The sequence below is a fragment of the Anarrhichthys ocellatus genome, unplaced genomic scaffold (assembly GCF_004355925.1).
Source record: "Anarrhichthys ocellatus isolate YVR2014 unplaced genomic scaffold, GSC_Weel_1.0 scaffold32, whole genome shotgun sequence".
NCBI classification, from domain to species: domain Eukaryota; kingdom Metazoa; phylum Chordata; class Actinopteri; order Perciformes; family Anarhichadidae; genus Anarrhichthys; species Anarrhichthys ocellatus.
The window spans coordinates 5,210,758-5,227,550 of NW_022280062.1; the positions used below are offsets into that span (position 1 = coordinate 5,210,758).

Sequence of the window (16,793 nt, forward strand, 5' to 3'; positions counted from 1 at the left end):
ATATATATATATATATATATATATATATATATATATATATATTATACTTGTAATTAACCATTCTTAAATTATAATTATATTCAATATCTATAAATAATCTAAATATAAAATATGATCAATTGTTACATATGCATGCTTTTATTTTAATTTCATTAATACAAAACATATGTATACATACAGCAGATGAATATAGAGATATAAAATTATATAATTTTTGATTATTTTTTATTTATCTGTGAAAAACTAGAAAGGACATTCATTTCATTTGTTTTATTATAATTGTATTATCCATTTATTTGTTCTGTAATAGGATAGATAATTCAAAATTCTACTGTCTGAGTCATACAATCTACTCAGTATTTTATTTAACAAAAACCTGGTTTTGTACATCAGTTATTTTTACACTCAGAATGCAGTGGTTTGATGTTCATAAAGTTACTAAACTGCCATCTCCTGATGTACCGTACAATGTTATTTGTTTTTTTATTGTCAGCGAGCTCTAAAAATGGGTTTTCTCCGGCTTCCTCCCACAGTCCAAAGACATGCTGCTTAGGTTGATAGAGAACTCTATATTGCCCGTGAATGTGAGCGTGAATGGTTGTCTGTCTCTAAGTTCCAGCCCTGTAATAGTCTGCCGACTTCGCCCAATGTCAGCTGAGATCGGCTCCAGCCCCCCTGCAACCCTGAATAGGATAAACACTCTCAGATAATGGATGGATGCTGTTTCCTGTTTTATTTGTACAACATTACTCATGAAGAAAAGTCTTATGATGTCCCATTGACATTGAAACCTGCCACAACTTGTAAATTTTTTTTTTAACACATCCCTTCATTTAATGTTTCATTCAGAACAATATAATTTCCATGTTTCCAGATATTTATTATATACAGCTAGGATTAATTGGCAGTTGTGTAGATATGGTGATGCAAATGACAAGATGTCTCTCCATTCAACAAGATGTGTTGAGTGAAGCAGCAGTGAGTTCACTCTTCCCAGGGGCTCATGTCAGTGTCGATGGCCACGCAATTGTAAGCAGCGTAACGCAGCTTCTCCTCACAAACTTTAGCACTGCAGGACAGAATGAACAAGAGGACAGGAAAGGATTGGAGGCTATAAATGTAATATTACTGTCAATAAAAAGCAGTTTCACAAAAAGTTCACAAGAGCTCAGAGCATTCTATGAATTTAATTAAGTGTAAGATGGACTATGAAAGCAACTGGTATTCAAATTGTGTTTTGCCATAGCACCATAAAAACAATACATCTTTAACACAATTGTAACACATCCTGCCGAACATTGACATACCTTGGGTAGTTGGGTAAATAAAGAGTGCTGGAACATGTGGAGGACCGTGGAAGTGCATCGGTCGTTTCGAAGCTAAAACAGAAAAATGAAAAATGAACAGCATCGTGTTCTATTGTTAGCATTTCGCTAGCAGACAGCATATTTGACTGTAATACTTATATGTAGGGGATTTACTTGCACTCACCCTTGTTTGTCAGGAAAGACGTAGATAGGTGCAGGGAGCCGACTTCGACCAGTTACAAACCTCAGAAACCTGCTTCGATCCTCTGAAAGCAACATTTTAAGTGTTCACCATAAATGTCGCTCATTTCTTCAGTACAGCAGAGGTGAATATTTTCGGCATAACAAATACACATTCTCTGTAAAATGTTGACAAGTAAACAGTGAACTGACGATTGGTGAAGCTCGTCAGTGCTTCCCATAAGTGTTGCACTCTGACGTCAATTTGTTCCAGGTCCTCATAGCGTGCTGGTCGGGAGATAGAAAAAACATGAATGAGTCCTTATGACAATATTTAATTGAAGATGATCTTTAATCTTTTCCTTAACTTAATTAATAGCTGGGCACCTTCTTTGGTATATTACAATTTGGGTTTTATTAACTTTACTTTCAATTTATCCTCCAAATGACGTGGTTTGGATGATCCGAGTACATTCTTTGGCTTGTTTACATCCTTTTTGACTGAAAGGTGCTTATCTTGTCACCATGGATATCAGTACAACACTTCATGGCATTCCAACTAATAGTTGTTGAAATATTTCCGTCTGGACCAAAGTAGTGGACAAACGTAGTGTCACCTGTTCAATCAATGCAGAAATTGCGTGTTTATTGTCAAAGATGAATTCTAAGCTGGACACTCACTGAGTCGTTTCAGGGCCTCCACAGTGATCTCAGGGTCTCCACACACTTTCTTTTCAACTTCCTGCCAGGTGAGCATGTCGAGCACCGCCTGAGGAACCACCTTCAGCAGCCCTGCCTGCATGGCTGCAATCTGTAATACACAAACAGACAATGAGGCACATGCACGCAATTCGATGATTTAGCGATGTATAGGAAGGCAGTAAGTCCCACCTGCTGCTTGCTCTCCTCGAGCCGAGCCTTCTGCACCAGGCGGATGAACTCGCTGCGGTCCTTGTAGCGAACAGCCACGTTACTGCCACCGGGGATGAGCTCCACCATCTGGCTGTCGCTCAGCAGGGTGGTGTACACCAGCTCCTCACCAAACCTAAACTCGTACGTCTCCTGGTCCAAGTTCTCCATGGCATCCAGCAGGTTCACCTGAACACACACCCAAATTTAACTTGAGACAATGAAGGACTAGTGGCCCCACCAGAAGTTAGAAATTATAAATCATTTTTTCTATTGGAATGCAGCAATGGGAAAGACACAAGATGGTGTGGCATGCTTTTTGTTAAATTCAAAATCGTGATACAATGAGATTTATTGGTAATTTAAGTAAACTTGAATCAAATATAAAAAAAGTACCAAAAACATAAAATATTGATCTGGACAATTCTTCTACCAAAGAATGTTTCAGACTCAATGTGCTGTACATACTTGAAACTCAGTCTGCAGAGCCTAAAATTGATGTTACATCACATGTAATGGTTTGAATGTCCTCACCAGAACAGAATCTACAGCTGGGAAATCTTTATTCCAGCTGACAGCCTCCCCAGTTAGCTGCTTCCACACCAGCCCGGGCAGAGCCAAGACCTACAGGGTGGGAACACAGAAGAAGAAGAAGCCAGGGAATCAAGCCTCTACATCCACCCACTCTTTCTTCACAGCATTGTTAACGACCGACAATAGGTGGAGAATGAGCATCACTCACCAAGAAGTCTTTCCCTCTGAGAGCAGCTCCCATGAGCTGACCGATCCAGTCATACTTTTGGAACTCTTTACAGGACGGATTGGGGACGTAGTAATCTCTGGCCTCCAAGGAGCCCTGCCAGCAAGTGAAAAGAAAGGCATAGCCAATGAGAACCCTGTCCAGTCAAATCTACAGTCAAAACAATGCAGGCAGCAATGGTGAGTGATTACCGTATTGGACGTACGGCTGAAGAATGGCAGAGGCATGGGACACTCAGCTGAGCTGGGGCACAGCTCCTCAGACATGTCAGCCAGGCTGTCCCGAAATCCACCTCCCTGGTCAATGATTCCCTCTGCAATGAACTTACATTCCCACCACTGGTCATACCGGGCAGGCCATCTGACAAACCAAGAGGAAAGATGGTTAGTTTAGATTTTAAGGGCACTCGAGTTTGAGCTATATTCAGGCAACTAATGTCAGATGAGCCAGAGAAGCCTGCACACCTATAATCCAAAGTCTTCTCAAATTTGTCAGACGGCTTGAGGCCTTCATACACCTGCAAGGAGAAAAATAAAAATCATAAGGCAATGGTAACTGTACCCATAATGCATCAGACAAATTCATGAAACCCGACTCTCCTCCAGCCCAGAATCCCCTAACACTCCCGTTTGTATAAATGCATCTCATCAAACCGAAGGAGGAGACGTCACACTCACAAAGTGTTTTATACCTGATTGAACACAGTGTTCTTGCAGCTGGTGTCCAGAGAGGGGTTGTCTCTGTGCTCCATGGCAAGCCGTCTGTTGATGTACAGCCGGGGCATGAAGTTTGGCTTACTGGTCTCTGAGTCCTTCAGGCACTGTGTGATGAGGGCTGAGCGGCGTTTGGACAGCAGCAGGAACTGCTTTATGCTCTAGAGGGCGCCAGAGAAGGTCATTTAGGAGACTTTTAAAGTGTGTGTCTCAAGTGTTAAAGTACAGATCGGTAAATCAGCATATTATCAGTATGACCTACTGTCAGCTTTAAAATACTCTTTATGAATCAGCTCGTGTGAGTGGGATGGTATCAAATATTAGTGAGCAATATATTTGTCTAGCATTTTCTAAAAAAACAAATATATTAATAGAACTTATCCACTACTTAATGGTGTTGTATTTAACTGTCTTTTGTACCTATTTTAATCAAACAAAAAAAACCTGTTTCTTCATTGTGTATAACGGAGCACTGAAAGGATGCTATTTCACTCCACTTTATACCATCAGTGTTACCTTTTTCGTATATTTACTATAAATCTGGTAAGAACATCAGTTTGGAGGTTATTGCCTAGTTGTTATTCAGTATCAGTCTTGTATATTTTAAAAACTCCACAATGACTTACTTTGATCTGGTTGAAGGTACCCAGACTGTAGTCCCAGGCTGGTACCAGGTGTGGGAGCACGCTGTCCAGGAGACAAATGAACCTGCAGAGAGTAAGACATAAGAATACAACTGACACAAACATTGACAAAGGTGTAATACTTAAAGCAACATAGACAATCACAGCACTGCATCTGACTTGTATTTCAGAGATTTATATATTCGGAGTCACTGGTTGATTAAAAAAGAATTATCATGACATTTCTAAAACTTTCTGGACATGCACTTTGTCTGGTTGTCACAAAAAACACCACCATTAGGTGATAAAAATGTAACTCCATGATGACTGTAAGAGCCATGGCAGTAAGATGAATGTTACCTCTGGATGACCAGCGCTCTGCGGTACAGGACGTCGGGCGTGTTGCCCTGCAGACGGGGGTAACGCACCAAGTTAGAGGACTGGAAAACATCCGCGTTCAGACCCAGGTCTCTTTCACATGATGACTTCACCTTCAAACCTCGGATCCGGACATCTATGCCCTCATCTGCAGAGACAAAAACATTGTTTCAGGTACATTACGACACTACAGAAGCTTGTGCAGCCAAAGAACCACACAAAGTGTATTGAAGTGTTTAAAATCACAGAAAATATCTGCTCAAATTTCCATAGAAAACATGCTCAAAAGCCATACCTCTACATTCCTCAATCCGGACCTCAATCACAGGCAGGTGGGCCGTCATATCCTCCAGCACACATACTTCTCCAATCAGGTTGCTGCAGGCAAAAGAAGAGCAGAGGTGGTTCAAACCAACTGTAGTCAAACAGACCATGAAATAAGTAAATGGGGCTAGACCAATATATCAGGTGGATATTGGCCTTCGTTTTAACAGATCAGATTTTGTCTGTTGTAATAATAGGGAGGTTCCTACATTTAATAACAATAATAATAATAAAAGAAAGAGCTCACTCGTCTAAGGTGACGTCACTCAGCTTCTTCAGGTTGTCTCCCTCTCCTCCAAACACTGTGACTCTCTTGGGCATGTAGTTGTCGTCTGTAGAGTCCACTGTCAATATCAGCTTACTAGAGAGCAAAGAGAAGCACGTTATATATATGATAAAGACACGTCTACGGTTCGGATTACAATGAATAACCTACAAAACCGCACACACACACACACTACAGTTGGCACTACTTTCTTGTGACTTGTCACTTTGTTGCTCAGCAGCTTACTTGACCACAGTGCCTTTCTTCATGTGCAGGCGGATCCAGTGTTGTCCCTGCATGCCGTCGCTCTCCCAGTAGGTTTCAATGTCGCCGTCGGTCAGACAGCTCGCCCCTCCGCTGGGATCCTCCTGTCAGCAAATATCAAGGTAATCCATGTATTAAACCCTTCACTGACTGACTTATTATTACACGTTTTCCACAGGATTCAATCAATTCAATTGAATCAATTAAATTGAATCCGTTGTATCATCGAAGTAAAAAAAGTAGAAGATAAACAGGCTGAATGTTTGCTTGCCTTTAATACTCGTACATATCTCAAGGACTGCAACAGGAACAGGAAAAAACAACGAAATACAAACACCTGAGCGCACGTGACTCACCGAACATGAGGAAACATCAATACTGGTCACGCACTGCTTCACACTCCCCAGGTTCTCATCCTCTTTCCCGATGTGGTCATAGAAGTAATGCACCAAGTCCTCGTCACATTCGTATGCCCAGGTGGGAGGAACATACCTTGAGTATTTGAAGGGGAACAACACGGTTAATTTGACAATCTGCTCAGTCTAAACACAAAGCTTGACTTTCTAATCCGATTCATCACAAACATGCTCACCTTAGCTTCTGGACGGCAGCGTCATCACACTCAGCGATTTTGGGTTTGGAGCCCATGTAAAGTGCGTTCTCCACACTCACCACCTGCTCCCACCTGTTGCAGGGCTTGTGGTCGTAGCCGAAGAGCTGCTGTTGTCTGCTGATGGTCTCCGGTGACTCCACCGGCACCAGCCTGTCGCCTCCCTCGGTGTGCTTACACACCAGGATCCAGCCTTCCTCCAGCTCCTGGCCCGGACGGTGCTCCTCCAGTTGCTCCTGGACGCAGACACGGCTTGTTATGTCAACATGTTTTCCCACCACATTTAAAATTATTTAAACTGAAGTAACAGGTAATAAAAGCATCCTCGCCAAAGAGGGACAATTAGGGTCGTGCGGGATGTGATTCACAAAATAGCCTGGTGTTAAACTGGAACTTTCATTTTCAGCTGATATACTATTTAATGGCTCTGGTTCAGTGAGTGTAACCTGGAAAGGAGAGAGAATCTTACCTTATTGATTTTGACCCACAGGCCCTGGCTGTTGCAGTATTCCTCCCCTGTTGTCCGGATACAAGTCCCTTTCTTTGGTTCTATGTTGAACTTGCCTAACTTCTTAACGTGTGGAGTCTGGTGTGGACTCTCAAAGACGGAGACGAGCGTTTTCCCTAAAGTGGAGCCTCCTGTAGATAATCCGGTGGCGGCTGAGGAGGTGGACGATGAATCCTTGCAGATCTTGTAGCACACCTCTTTGGAGACATAACACAGACACTCCGGCACCGCCTCGCTCCTCTTGAAACACTCTATACACCTGTTAAGAAAGCGGATCCTGCCAAGTAGCAGGTGAGGGTTGTCGCCCAGAGACATGATGATGGTGATGATGGAGGTGACAGTCAGCAGCTCAGCAGCAGGGGGGCGTCAGCTAACATTACACCACTGTTCTGCCTGGTTGAGCGTGGATGCTCCTGTCAAAACAAAGCAAACACAACCGAATGTTCCTGAGAAACAGAGCATTCAACGAACGGTAGCACAATCCTGTGATTTAGTTTGATATTCAGCTTTCTTTTACTGGAGTCTAAAAGGTGAAACGAAACCCGCTAATCAGCGACCAAAGTCCGCTGACACAGTAAGATGAGTATCGGCTCCTTCTCTGAAGAGCTAACATTTGCTTGCTAGCTCGCTAACGTTAGGTGTTAGTTAAATCTGTGTATCCAGGGACGTTTACGATGTATATTCTCCACAAAATCACGTTAATTTCAATCAGAAGTTACGGAGAGAAAAGTACTTAGTGAGCCAGAGGGATGTCTAGAATCAGTATTAACGTACCCTTACTGCCGAGTAATATTGTTAAATGTGAAAGTCGTCTATTGGACTTCGTTGCAATTCTGACAACGCGGAAGTGCATAAGAGACTCTTGGACCTCTCCAAGTTCCGTCGTTGACATTTCAAAATAAAAGTCTCACCACTGTATTAATTAATCCCTCATTTTCATGTTACATATTTAATTGGTATTTATTGAGAAATGAGAACGGAAATTAATTAAATGTTTTTTTTTTAACAAATGCTAAATCAAAATTTTAAGTTTTAGGCATAACAGTGTCAGTGTCAGTTGGCACTCTACAGATGCTTAGATGCTACGCAAAAGTGAAAAACTTTGTTATTCATTATTACAGCTGATTATTTATGACTATTAAAGTAGGCCTACTAATTAGTGAATACTGTATTTTTGTTCCCTTTTGTTTCAAAACAGCCTAAATCATAACGATTTTAGCGGAAGTATTTCAATAAAGTAAATTTCAAAATAAAGTTGAACCTGGTTGCTCAACACCGGCATACAGTTTTAAACCAGCTAACGTTACATATATTGACTTATTCGGACCGTTGCTGAGTTACATTTTCCATCCAATTTCAATGGGTCCTGTTTATATTCAAGGATTTAAGATCTACGTGTAGAATTTTTTTTCTCCAGTTCATTAGAATCTAGATAGTTGTGCGGTTATAATCGCTGTTACACTCAAGAGAGGCGTGTTCAGGTTTGAAAATAGAAATACACAACTCTAACAACTCTATCATCATTAGCATGAGCCATCTGAGGCCTGTTCATCAGCCCCAACCAACCCAGCACTTTACTAAGTGACCATTGAAATGCAAGGTTGGTTGGGGCTGATGAACAGGCCTCAGATGGCTCATACTAATGTTGACAGTCTGTAAATTAAGTTAACATGGGTTATTGCTCAAAATCAGCTGGCTTCACGACTGATTTTGTGCTGCTATTTTCTTACTAACTTAAGATACTTCACTGCATCCTTTCACTCTCTCCCTCCACTCAGATAAAACACCCGGACAACAGAAACACACCAGAGAGGTCAACGAGGCCGGGAATACTGAGAGAGAGCTCAGAAGGAGACGGCTGATAGCCAAGTGTCCCCCTCAAAGAGAATGGCCAAGCTGCAGTTAATCATTGTGCCAACAGCTGAAACATGACCAAGCGGGCCTCCTTCCCCTAATTAGAGAAAATGAAAACCATGCGCTTGCTTCTGGAAGAGTGTGAACCAGAGGTATGAAGCTCATTTGAAAGATATTCAGGTTATGTCACGGAGTATTGATATATTGTGTCTTTTTGAATCAGCCTTTTGAGTCTGCAGGAGCACCAGCAGAGGGTGGTATAAGTCACATTTTTAAATAACAGGAATGTAGTAACAATGTAATGGTGCATTCACGAAGCTACTATTTTTCAGCAGAAACTACACTGCTGATGCTCTCATTATAGTAAAAATAATATTTTGAGACAGTTTCTCCAAGTATTCTAACAATGATTTGATCAGGTTGAAAAAAAGCAACATGATTTTTCAGAGTTTAAAGTGGTTAAATATGACACCATGATGTTGAGTGCCTACAAAACACCATAAATAAGAGCCAAACGTCCACAGCAATAGTTTGAAATATAATATTACGTTTTCTGACAATGATCACATGTAGGTATGAAACTTGACCTCTGCATTTAACTAATCTTGAGCATTAGGAACGGCGGGCTGCTGTGTATTACCTGGGGAATAGCAAGGGGTCCAGTTGGGTTCACTTCAACATGCTTACAGGAAGAGAATGGGATTAAACTGCCAACCATGTGGTTAAAGAACAACCCGCTCAATCCCCTGAGACACAGCCGCTCCCAAAATTTAAATTCTATCGATGTGCCAAATCCTGTGAAAACCAGAGAGGGCCAAAAATAGTGTAAAACATTTAGTCTGGGATTCAACTAACCACATTCGCTACAGTTGTAACGTAAGTCTACTGTAAAGCAAACTGTGAGTAATCAAAGACCAGTTTTGATTTTCTCCCCCCTCCATATAGCAGCCAAGAGATTCATTTGAGCAGCGAGAGCACCATCCAGGAGTTAGTTCATTATTGTATTTGGCAGAGCCGATGGTGAAGCCAGAGCAGGCCGGGGAGATTTCCAGACACTGTACATAGCTGTGATTGGCCACTGTGGACCAGATGATGCCTTCTTGGACTTGTGGCCATACGACTTTCACAGCCAAAGGTCCCTTGTTGCACAATAGAGAGATTATGTGGTTGAGTTTAAAAGTCCTGAGAGATCCCTGATTTATAAAATTATCTTTGACTTAATTGTTAATTTGGATTGGCATTTAATAGAGTTATTTTAGTATTTACACAATACTTCAGGGTTTAAACAATATAAGATGATATAAAATTGCCTCAGTCGAGACCTTTGAGTTGAAGCTCCCATGGCGATAGTCTGTGTGACATTTGGAACAGTAATCCAATAGCACTCCATCCAAGTGTCTGTGTTGACAGGGAGACTATACCCCCTATCATTATTCTCTCACTTTTCAATGTCAGTAATGTGTTGAAGATACATTTTGCTGTCGGTGGAGTGTCTCCTTCATCCAGATATTTTCTGAGAGGAGAATAAAAGTCCTGCTTTGTAGTGAAGATGGAAGGATTAGATGATGTGAGAGGACGAGGGTCTCTGAGAGAGCTCGACACCCTTTTACTGGCACCCGTCACTGTTTTATCACGAGGACAAACCGCCCATCCTTTGGCTCTAAGTGGTGATGGGAGTGGAGCGTTGACTGGATTAACAGAGGCAGTGGAGGGTAGTTCTGTTTGGTCTTCGCCATCTCTTCTTACTCTCCTCTTGAAACTCTTCTCCCTAAGCTCCAAGACCTCCTCTGTAGTTAAAGATAGGAAAAGCAAGGCTCCAGCAGTGGGATGAAGAGTAAAGTCAAAGCCGTGGAGAACAGTGTCACTGGCTGGGAGACTTGGCTTGTCAACAGCATGTGTCTGGTGGCCTCCTACCTCTGGAGCAGGCTGTGTGATTTACTCTGCTTCAGGAGGAGGCGCAGAGCATCCACTTCGCCTGCCATTCAGGTATATACTGTATACAAGGCTGTTTGACTTGTTGAATGATAATAATTGAAAAATTAGCTGAGGAACACTCACGGATTTTTGTTAAAAGGAACTAGACTAGAATATTAACCTATTAGTAATGGTGGTTGTTGATTTAGGGCGTTGAATATTTTACAGTTCATTTTTGTATTGTGTGTTTTAATGAATGACAAAGGTGGGTGAAAGACAGTTTCCCACCTTTGAGGACAGAGAAGTTGTATTCTATTGTATTCTATCGAAAATCCGCCAAATTGTATTGTCAAGTGTCCTACTGAGAGATTACGGAACAAAAGTGTGAAGACTTTGCTTGATTTGCAAACTCCTGCATACGGTTCCTGTAGGAATAATATGATTGTTTAAAATGGGAAGCATCAGATGAACAGGAATATAGTGTATACTACATGAAAATCACATAATTCACTGTTTTCAGCAATGAATAGTTGTGTAATTGCTTTAAACACAATGCCTTGACCAGTTACTAATACAATAGATCCTGTCAAAAACTTTTGGACAGTCTTCAGAGGGGAAGGCAGCAGCTGCAGCATCTAACAACCTCCCTTACTTGATAATCTCACTGTCCTTGTAGGAATGTCCTATTAGACACCAGGAATAGTCATTCCAGAAAGTGTTTAACAGTAGAGACATATGCATATTTAAGGTGACGCTTCGCAGGTGAATGAAATCTTGAGGTTGATTAAACATAAAGTTATTAAAAATGAAACTAGAGACAGCAATGTCCTTGCCTCGAGTTTATTTGCTCTGTTTATTCTCATTGATGTTGATTTTAGTGTCCTTGGAAGATGCTATGATGCAGGGTTGGCATTGAATACCACTGATTTACCACAATGTCACTGTTGCACGACAAGAAAAATGTGTGTGTACGTGTGTGTGTTTGTTCTACTGAGAGAATAGACTTTGAATTCTGCGGGAAAGATCCAGCTCATAAATTCTGCTAAACACAACAGCAGGCAGCAGAGGCCTGGTGCTGCTGTGTTGTAGCATCAGATTTCATGACGAAAGGCTCTCAACCACAGGGTGATGGAAATGAGTTTCCTCACTAATCATAGTGTTCTAATTACTATTATTACTTTAACCTCAGACAACAAACAAGCACCACAGATGCATGCTTTCTAAATGTCACTGATATAGACTTGAACAACCTTTACAACTATTATAATTTGTACATGTCTGTGCCTACTTAGGTTTATTTGACAGCTACACTATATTTATTTGAATTATACGTAAACATACTATGGTTAGATATTTTAATTTAATTTATATTTATTTATTGTCTACTTATAACATTATATTATTTAGCCATTTTTTTCTTGTCTTTAAAATACATTTTGTTTGTGCACTATCTGCTTACCCTTGCACTTACTTTTTCCACGTTATCCTCCAGCTAAATGTCACATTTAATTAAATTAGGTAGCTCAACATATGGTGGGTAATCCTTCCAGCAGCAATGTGGTGCTCAGTATTTGAAGGAAAGATGAGACTGGTAATCATGCGTGTTTTACTATGTTATGGATAGCAGCAGGAAGGATAAAATATGAGATAAGGAGTTGATGGTGTTTATGAGTGCAGAGTTTAGAGAATCTGGCGTGAAGGTACAATGAGCTCTGACGGTAGAGCGTGAGAGTTATAGTAGTGTTTTGCTGCCATCTAGTGATTTCTGCATTGAGACTGTGAAGTAGTAATTGGTGTATTAATACAATGGTGACATTGCATGGGGTGGGAAAAGCAACAGACTGAAAACCTTTCAAGATCAGTGCAAGAGAGCTTCTCTGCCGATATTCACTTGAGGAGTTCTGTTCCAGTTATTTGCCTCAAAACAATTGGATATTGCTCATTCTCTCGTTAACTGCTTCACATTGTGGAATGCTAATTCATGCAGAGCAAAATCTGCCTCAGAATAAATAAACATTACACATCTAAATACACATACTGGGTCTTTATGCCGTCAGACATTACTCCTCAGAGACAAGCTGACGGGCACCCTCTCTTGTTCATGACATTCAGGAGATCCACACTGACATTTACTGTTGTAGATCTATGAGTATGTGACTAAGCTTTCTTTGCGTTATGTCACTAACCTTTAATACCCTTTGACATCCTCAATGTAAAACGCTTCTTACGTTTCCACATCGATAATAATAGTGCTTCTGGGAATATCTTCCTCAAGTACAGGCCTCACTGTACTTTACTAAAATGATTTCTAAGAACAAGTACGATTACTTGTGCTCTATAGTAAAGCGAGTACCTTTGGGTTTTCAACTGTTGGTCAGACAAAAAGGTTGATTTAAACATGTTAACTTGGGCTTTAAGAAATTGTTATAGACAATTTCTTTTACCCGTTTTCTGATATTTTATAAAAAAAAATAATTTAATCAAAAATGAATCTAACCCTGAGTTGCAGATGCACACAACAAAAGTTAGTGCCACTCCACAATCATCTTGTGTGCTACATGTGTATGCTAATATGGCTGAAAACACTGCTGCTGTCGCAACGCTCACACACACAATCCCTTCTAGGTCGTGAGCAGACACATGTATTATGCTGGAGGAGTTGTTTCTATATATGCTACTTTTTCCCTCTTTGAAAACTTGCCACTATTTTTATTGATACTTTGCAAGTCGATTGGTAAGGTGTTTCAAAAGTTTCTGAGTGGGGTATTATTTCAAATCTGACTTTTGAGCTGTGGAGTCTCATTGTTCATCCTTTACACAGATGGACAATGCCACCTGCTGTTCAAAATAGAATCTGATTCAGTGAGTCAATGGGACCAGGAGCATACAGTTCCAAATGTATTCATACAACACTGACCAAAGTGCTGTACAAGCTAAACCACAAAAACAACACACTAAAAACACAAAGACCAGTTTAAAAGACAAAAGGACAATATTATACAAGGCAACTCTCATGGTGAACTAAAAACTAAAATCTATTTGGAGACGAGATTTAAAAACAGGCAGCCTAACACGTAGAGACTTGTTCCACGGTTTGAGGGCTATAGCTGCAAAGGCGTGCTTTCCTCTGTGCTTCAGCCTTGATATTTAGACAATAAGGAGCAACTTTTCAGCTGACCAGAATGACGTTGATAAGACGTATGGTTATAAAAGATCAGAGAGATAGGTTCGAGCTATCCCATTCAGTGACTTGTAAGTACACAATAAAACCTTAAAATCCTAAATTGTACAGGGAGCCAGTGAAGATAGGCCAGTACGGGGACATGTGCTCTCGCCTGCGTTTTCCTGTTTCCTGTTTACTGCAGCATTCAGAATCAGAATCATCTTTATTGACCAAGTATGTGTGCTCACACAAGGGATTTGGCCGGCTTACACAGAAATACTGAGTGGAAATACATGGACTGGGTGATTATGTACAGTATTTAAATTTACAGTTTATTTTAAAACATTTGTACATTATTAGAGAATAATATCCTCCAATGGCAGCAGTGGATGTTTTGATGTTAGAGGGTTATTGAAAGTGAGTGACTGATGTTAAGTGTTCATCAGAGTGACGGCCTGTTGGAAGAAGCTGCTCTTGTGTCTGGTTGTTGTGGCGTTCAGCGTTCTTTAGCGCCTCCCAGAGGGGAGAAGTTCAAACTGTTTGAGTCCAGGGCTGTAAGGGCCTGCAGCGACGTTTCCTGGATGGAGGGCAGGCTGGCACCAATGTGTTGTAGTCTGATACTGTCCTGTTTGTTGACTAAAGCTCACAAACAGGGTCCTTGCGTATGGGGAATCGAGGTGTTGCGGAATGTAGAGCAGTCCCATGTTGACTGCATCATCCACTGACCTGTTTGCCTGGTAACTGCAAGGGGTTCAGCAGAGGTCCAGTGATGTCCTTCAGGTGGGTCAACACCAGTCTCTCAAAGGATTGACCACAGGCGTCAGAGCGAGGGGCCTGTGGTCATTTGATCTTGTGATGGAGGGATTCTGGACCAACTCCAAGCGTGAAGGGAGGCCTGGCTAACACCTACATAAAGGGACTTACAATAGTCTAGTTGGGTCGAGATTAAAGCATGTTTAACATTTATAACATTTTTCATAATGTTTTTAGAACAGTTTACATAATTTAGTTCTTCACGGCGTGTCCAATCGCAAAAGGATTCAGAGCATATCCAATGAAATCTCTCAACATTTGGATACTTTGGTTTAGACGTGATACATTTATCACATTTCAAACAGACATGTGGAATACGCATGTATGTACAGTATGTGGGGAGTCAACGTATTGAATGAGCAGAAGGTATTTTTAATAACCTTTTGTCAACAAATTAAAAAAAAAGTCTAACACTCAGCAGCAGAATACCTTTGCATGCCAAGAGAAAACATGAGAGGGAAAAACAGTAGAAACGTCTTGGACATTAGCACGAGGAGTTAAGTTTCACCGCTGCCCACACACATTTAAGCCAACAAGTTTCCAAGAGAAAGTATAGCCGGAGCTGGCAGGCTGTGCAATGTGTGAGTGGAGACTGGTGAGGCGACATGGATAGTAGCCAAAGCACACAGCCCTGCTGCCTTCCAGGACATTGTGTTCTCTGTTGGGGAGGTGGTGCTCCATTTTTAACAGTTCACCTTGTCCCTGTGCCAAATAAAAGGCCTAATACAGAAGGCCATGCAGGTCACATTATTCAACCAGACTGTACCTCCCACGAGTGCTGGCTTGTATTAATGGTGATGTAATAATAAGATGTCCATGCATTTCTGTGCATTTTTACTCTTTTTACTCACAGGAGGTTATGTAATACCCTCTGGGATCAACTTCTTTGTTTGGTCTTCATTCATTTGCCATAATCATGTCTTGATCGAAAGTGTTCTCAAAATCACTTAATAGATTTGAAGTATTTTTGAAGGAAAAATGCTGAATATATTCTCTGGTCCTATATATAGTTAAGATAATACTGTTTATCTCAGTCAAGTATCATTGCAGATTGAATATCTCTGGATTTTGGGGTTGGTCAGACAAAAGTGGGATTTTTGAAGACGTCAGCTTGGGCTTTGGAAAACTGATTTTAATTTATTTAATAACGATAACGACACATGTGCACATTAAGGCTGTTGCCATCTTGGTTTTTTTAACCAGAAGAGGGCAGAGCTATGTACAACCTAAGACCTATGACATTTTTAGGCGACCAAAATGTTACAATTAACTTTGATGAACTGAAAAAACACTAGGAAAGGGTTAAAAATGTAAACACAACAAAAACACAGACAACTCTCAGACCAGACAATGCAGTGGCGGCGTCCTGTCAATCACAATGTAGCTTTATCGTCTGTTTTACTTTAAATGGGACCATAATTTACTAAATGAACATCACTTTATACAATCCAATGTCTTTTTGCAACCAGAGCAGTCGCCCCCTGCTGGCCATTAGAAAGAATGCAAGTCTAAGTTAAAGTTGTCGCCTGGGGTGTAGCCAACAGTCCTTCGTAGCTCTGTATCACGCCAAACTCTAAGCCCGCCCACTTTTTTAGCATTCCAATCAAATACGAAGGACTTGAGTTAAATCCCTCTTGTAACTGTACTCTGCTCGAATAATCTGTTTCACTGTGAAATACGTCACTCTACAGAAGCTGAAGATGCTCTAACGTTTGTTTCACTGACTTTAAAGGAGCTAAGCCCTCTGCATATCATTTTACCATTACATTTTTCCACTCTTGATGTCTGTAAGTCAGAAGGTGTTCAAACTGCAAGGTCAACCATCATCTTCAACAGTCACTCGAGGCTTGCCTGACTTTATTTAACGTGGGTAGACTGTCATTGACAGATCTCGGTCAAGATCCAACGGCATGGAGTCCACGACGTCTGGGGCCCCGTTGCAGCCTTCATTCGTCTTCCCAGTTGGTGTGATGCTCTCTTAAAGTCAGCCATTATCCTCCGCCTGTTCTACCGTTGAGGTATTGGTTGCTCCTGCTCTTTGTGAAAGACCTTCCCCTCGACCTTACCGCCATGGGCGACCCTACCAGGAGCGTAGCTCCAGACGGCGTCGCTCTCGGGATCTCAGGAACCCACGAGCTTCTCCACCACGACAAGGTGACCATCCACAGAGAAGCTCAACCAGCACACACACAAAAAAACAATGTAAAA

At 41.2% G+C, this 16,793-nt stretch overlaps 1 protein-coding gene across 1 annotated transcript; it reads right to left on the minus strand.

Annotated features, from left to right (window-relative positions):
- Nucleotides 1-714: 714 nt before the first annotated feature.
- Nucleotides 715-7,707, minus strand: hectd3 (HECT domain containing 3). Its single transcript, XM_031864917.1, has 20 exons — nucleotides 7,616-7,707; nucleotides 6,803-7,254; nucleotides 6,316-6,569; nucleotides 6,080-6,215; nucleotides 5,706-5,827; nucleotides 5,442-5,555; nucleotides 5,166-5,248; nucleotides 4,853-5,018; nucleotides 4,496-4,577; nucleotides 3,848-4,030; nucleotides 3,621-3,673; nucleotides 3,348-3,516; nucleotides 3,139-3,252; nucleotides 2,931-3,020; nucleotides 2,379-2,585; nucleotides 2,169-2,298; nucleotides 1,701-1,775; nucleotides 1,492-1,573; nucleotides 1,308-1,379; nucleotides 715-1,069 (listed from the first exon to the last, which is right to left on the minus strand). The coding sequence occupies exons 2-20, from the start codon at nucleotides 7,154-7,156 to the stop codon at nucleotides 985-987; spliced, it is 2,571 nt and encodes an 856-aa protein (XP_031720777.1). The 5' UTR covers nucleotides 7,157-7,254; nucleotides 7,616-7,707; the 3' UTR covers nucleotides 715-984.
- Nucleotides 7,708-16,793: the final 9,086 nt, after the last annotated feature.

Coding starts and splice junctions, on each gene's coding strand:
- hectd3 (XM_031864917.1), bottom strand. CDS start 7,156: ATGTCTCTGGGCGACAACCCTCACCTGCTACTTGGCAGGATCCGCTTT. Junction 4,578..4,852: donor AGAGCGCTGGTCATCCAGAG/GTAACATTCATC, acceptor TACTCTCTGCAG/GTTCATTTGTCTCCTGGACA. Junction 1,380..1,491: donor GTCTTTCCTGACAAACAAGG/GTGAGTGCAAGT, acceptor TTTCTGTTTTAG/CTTCGAAACGACCGATGCAC.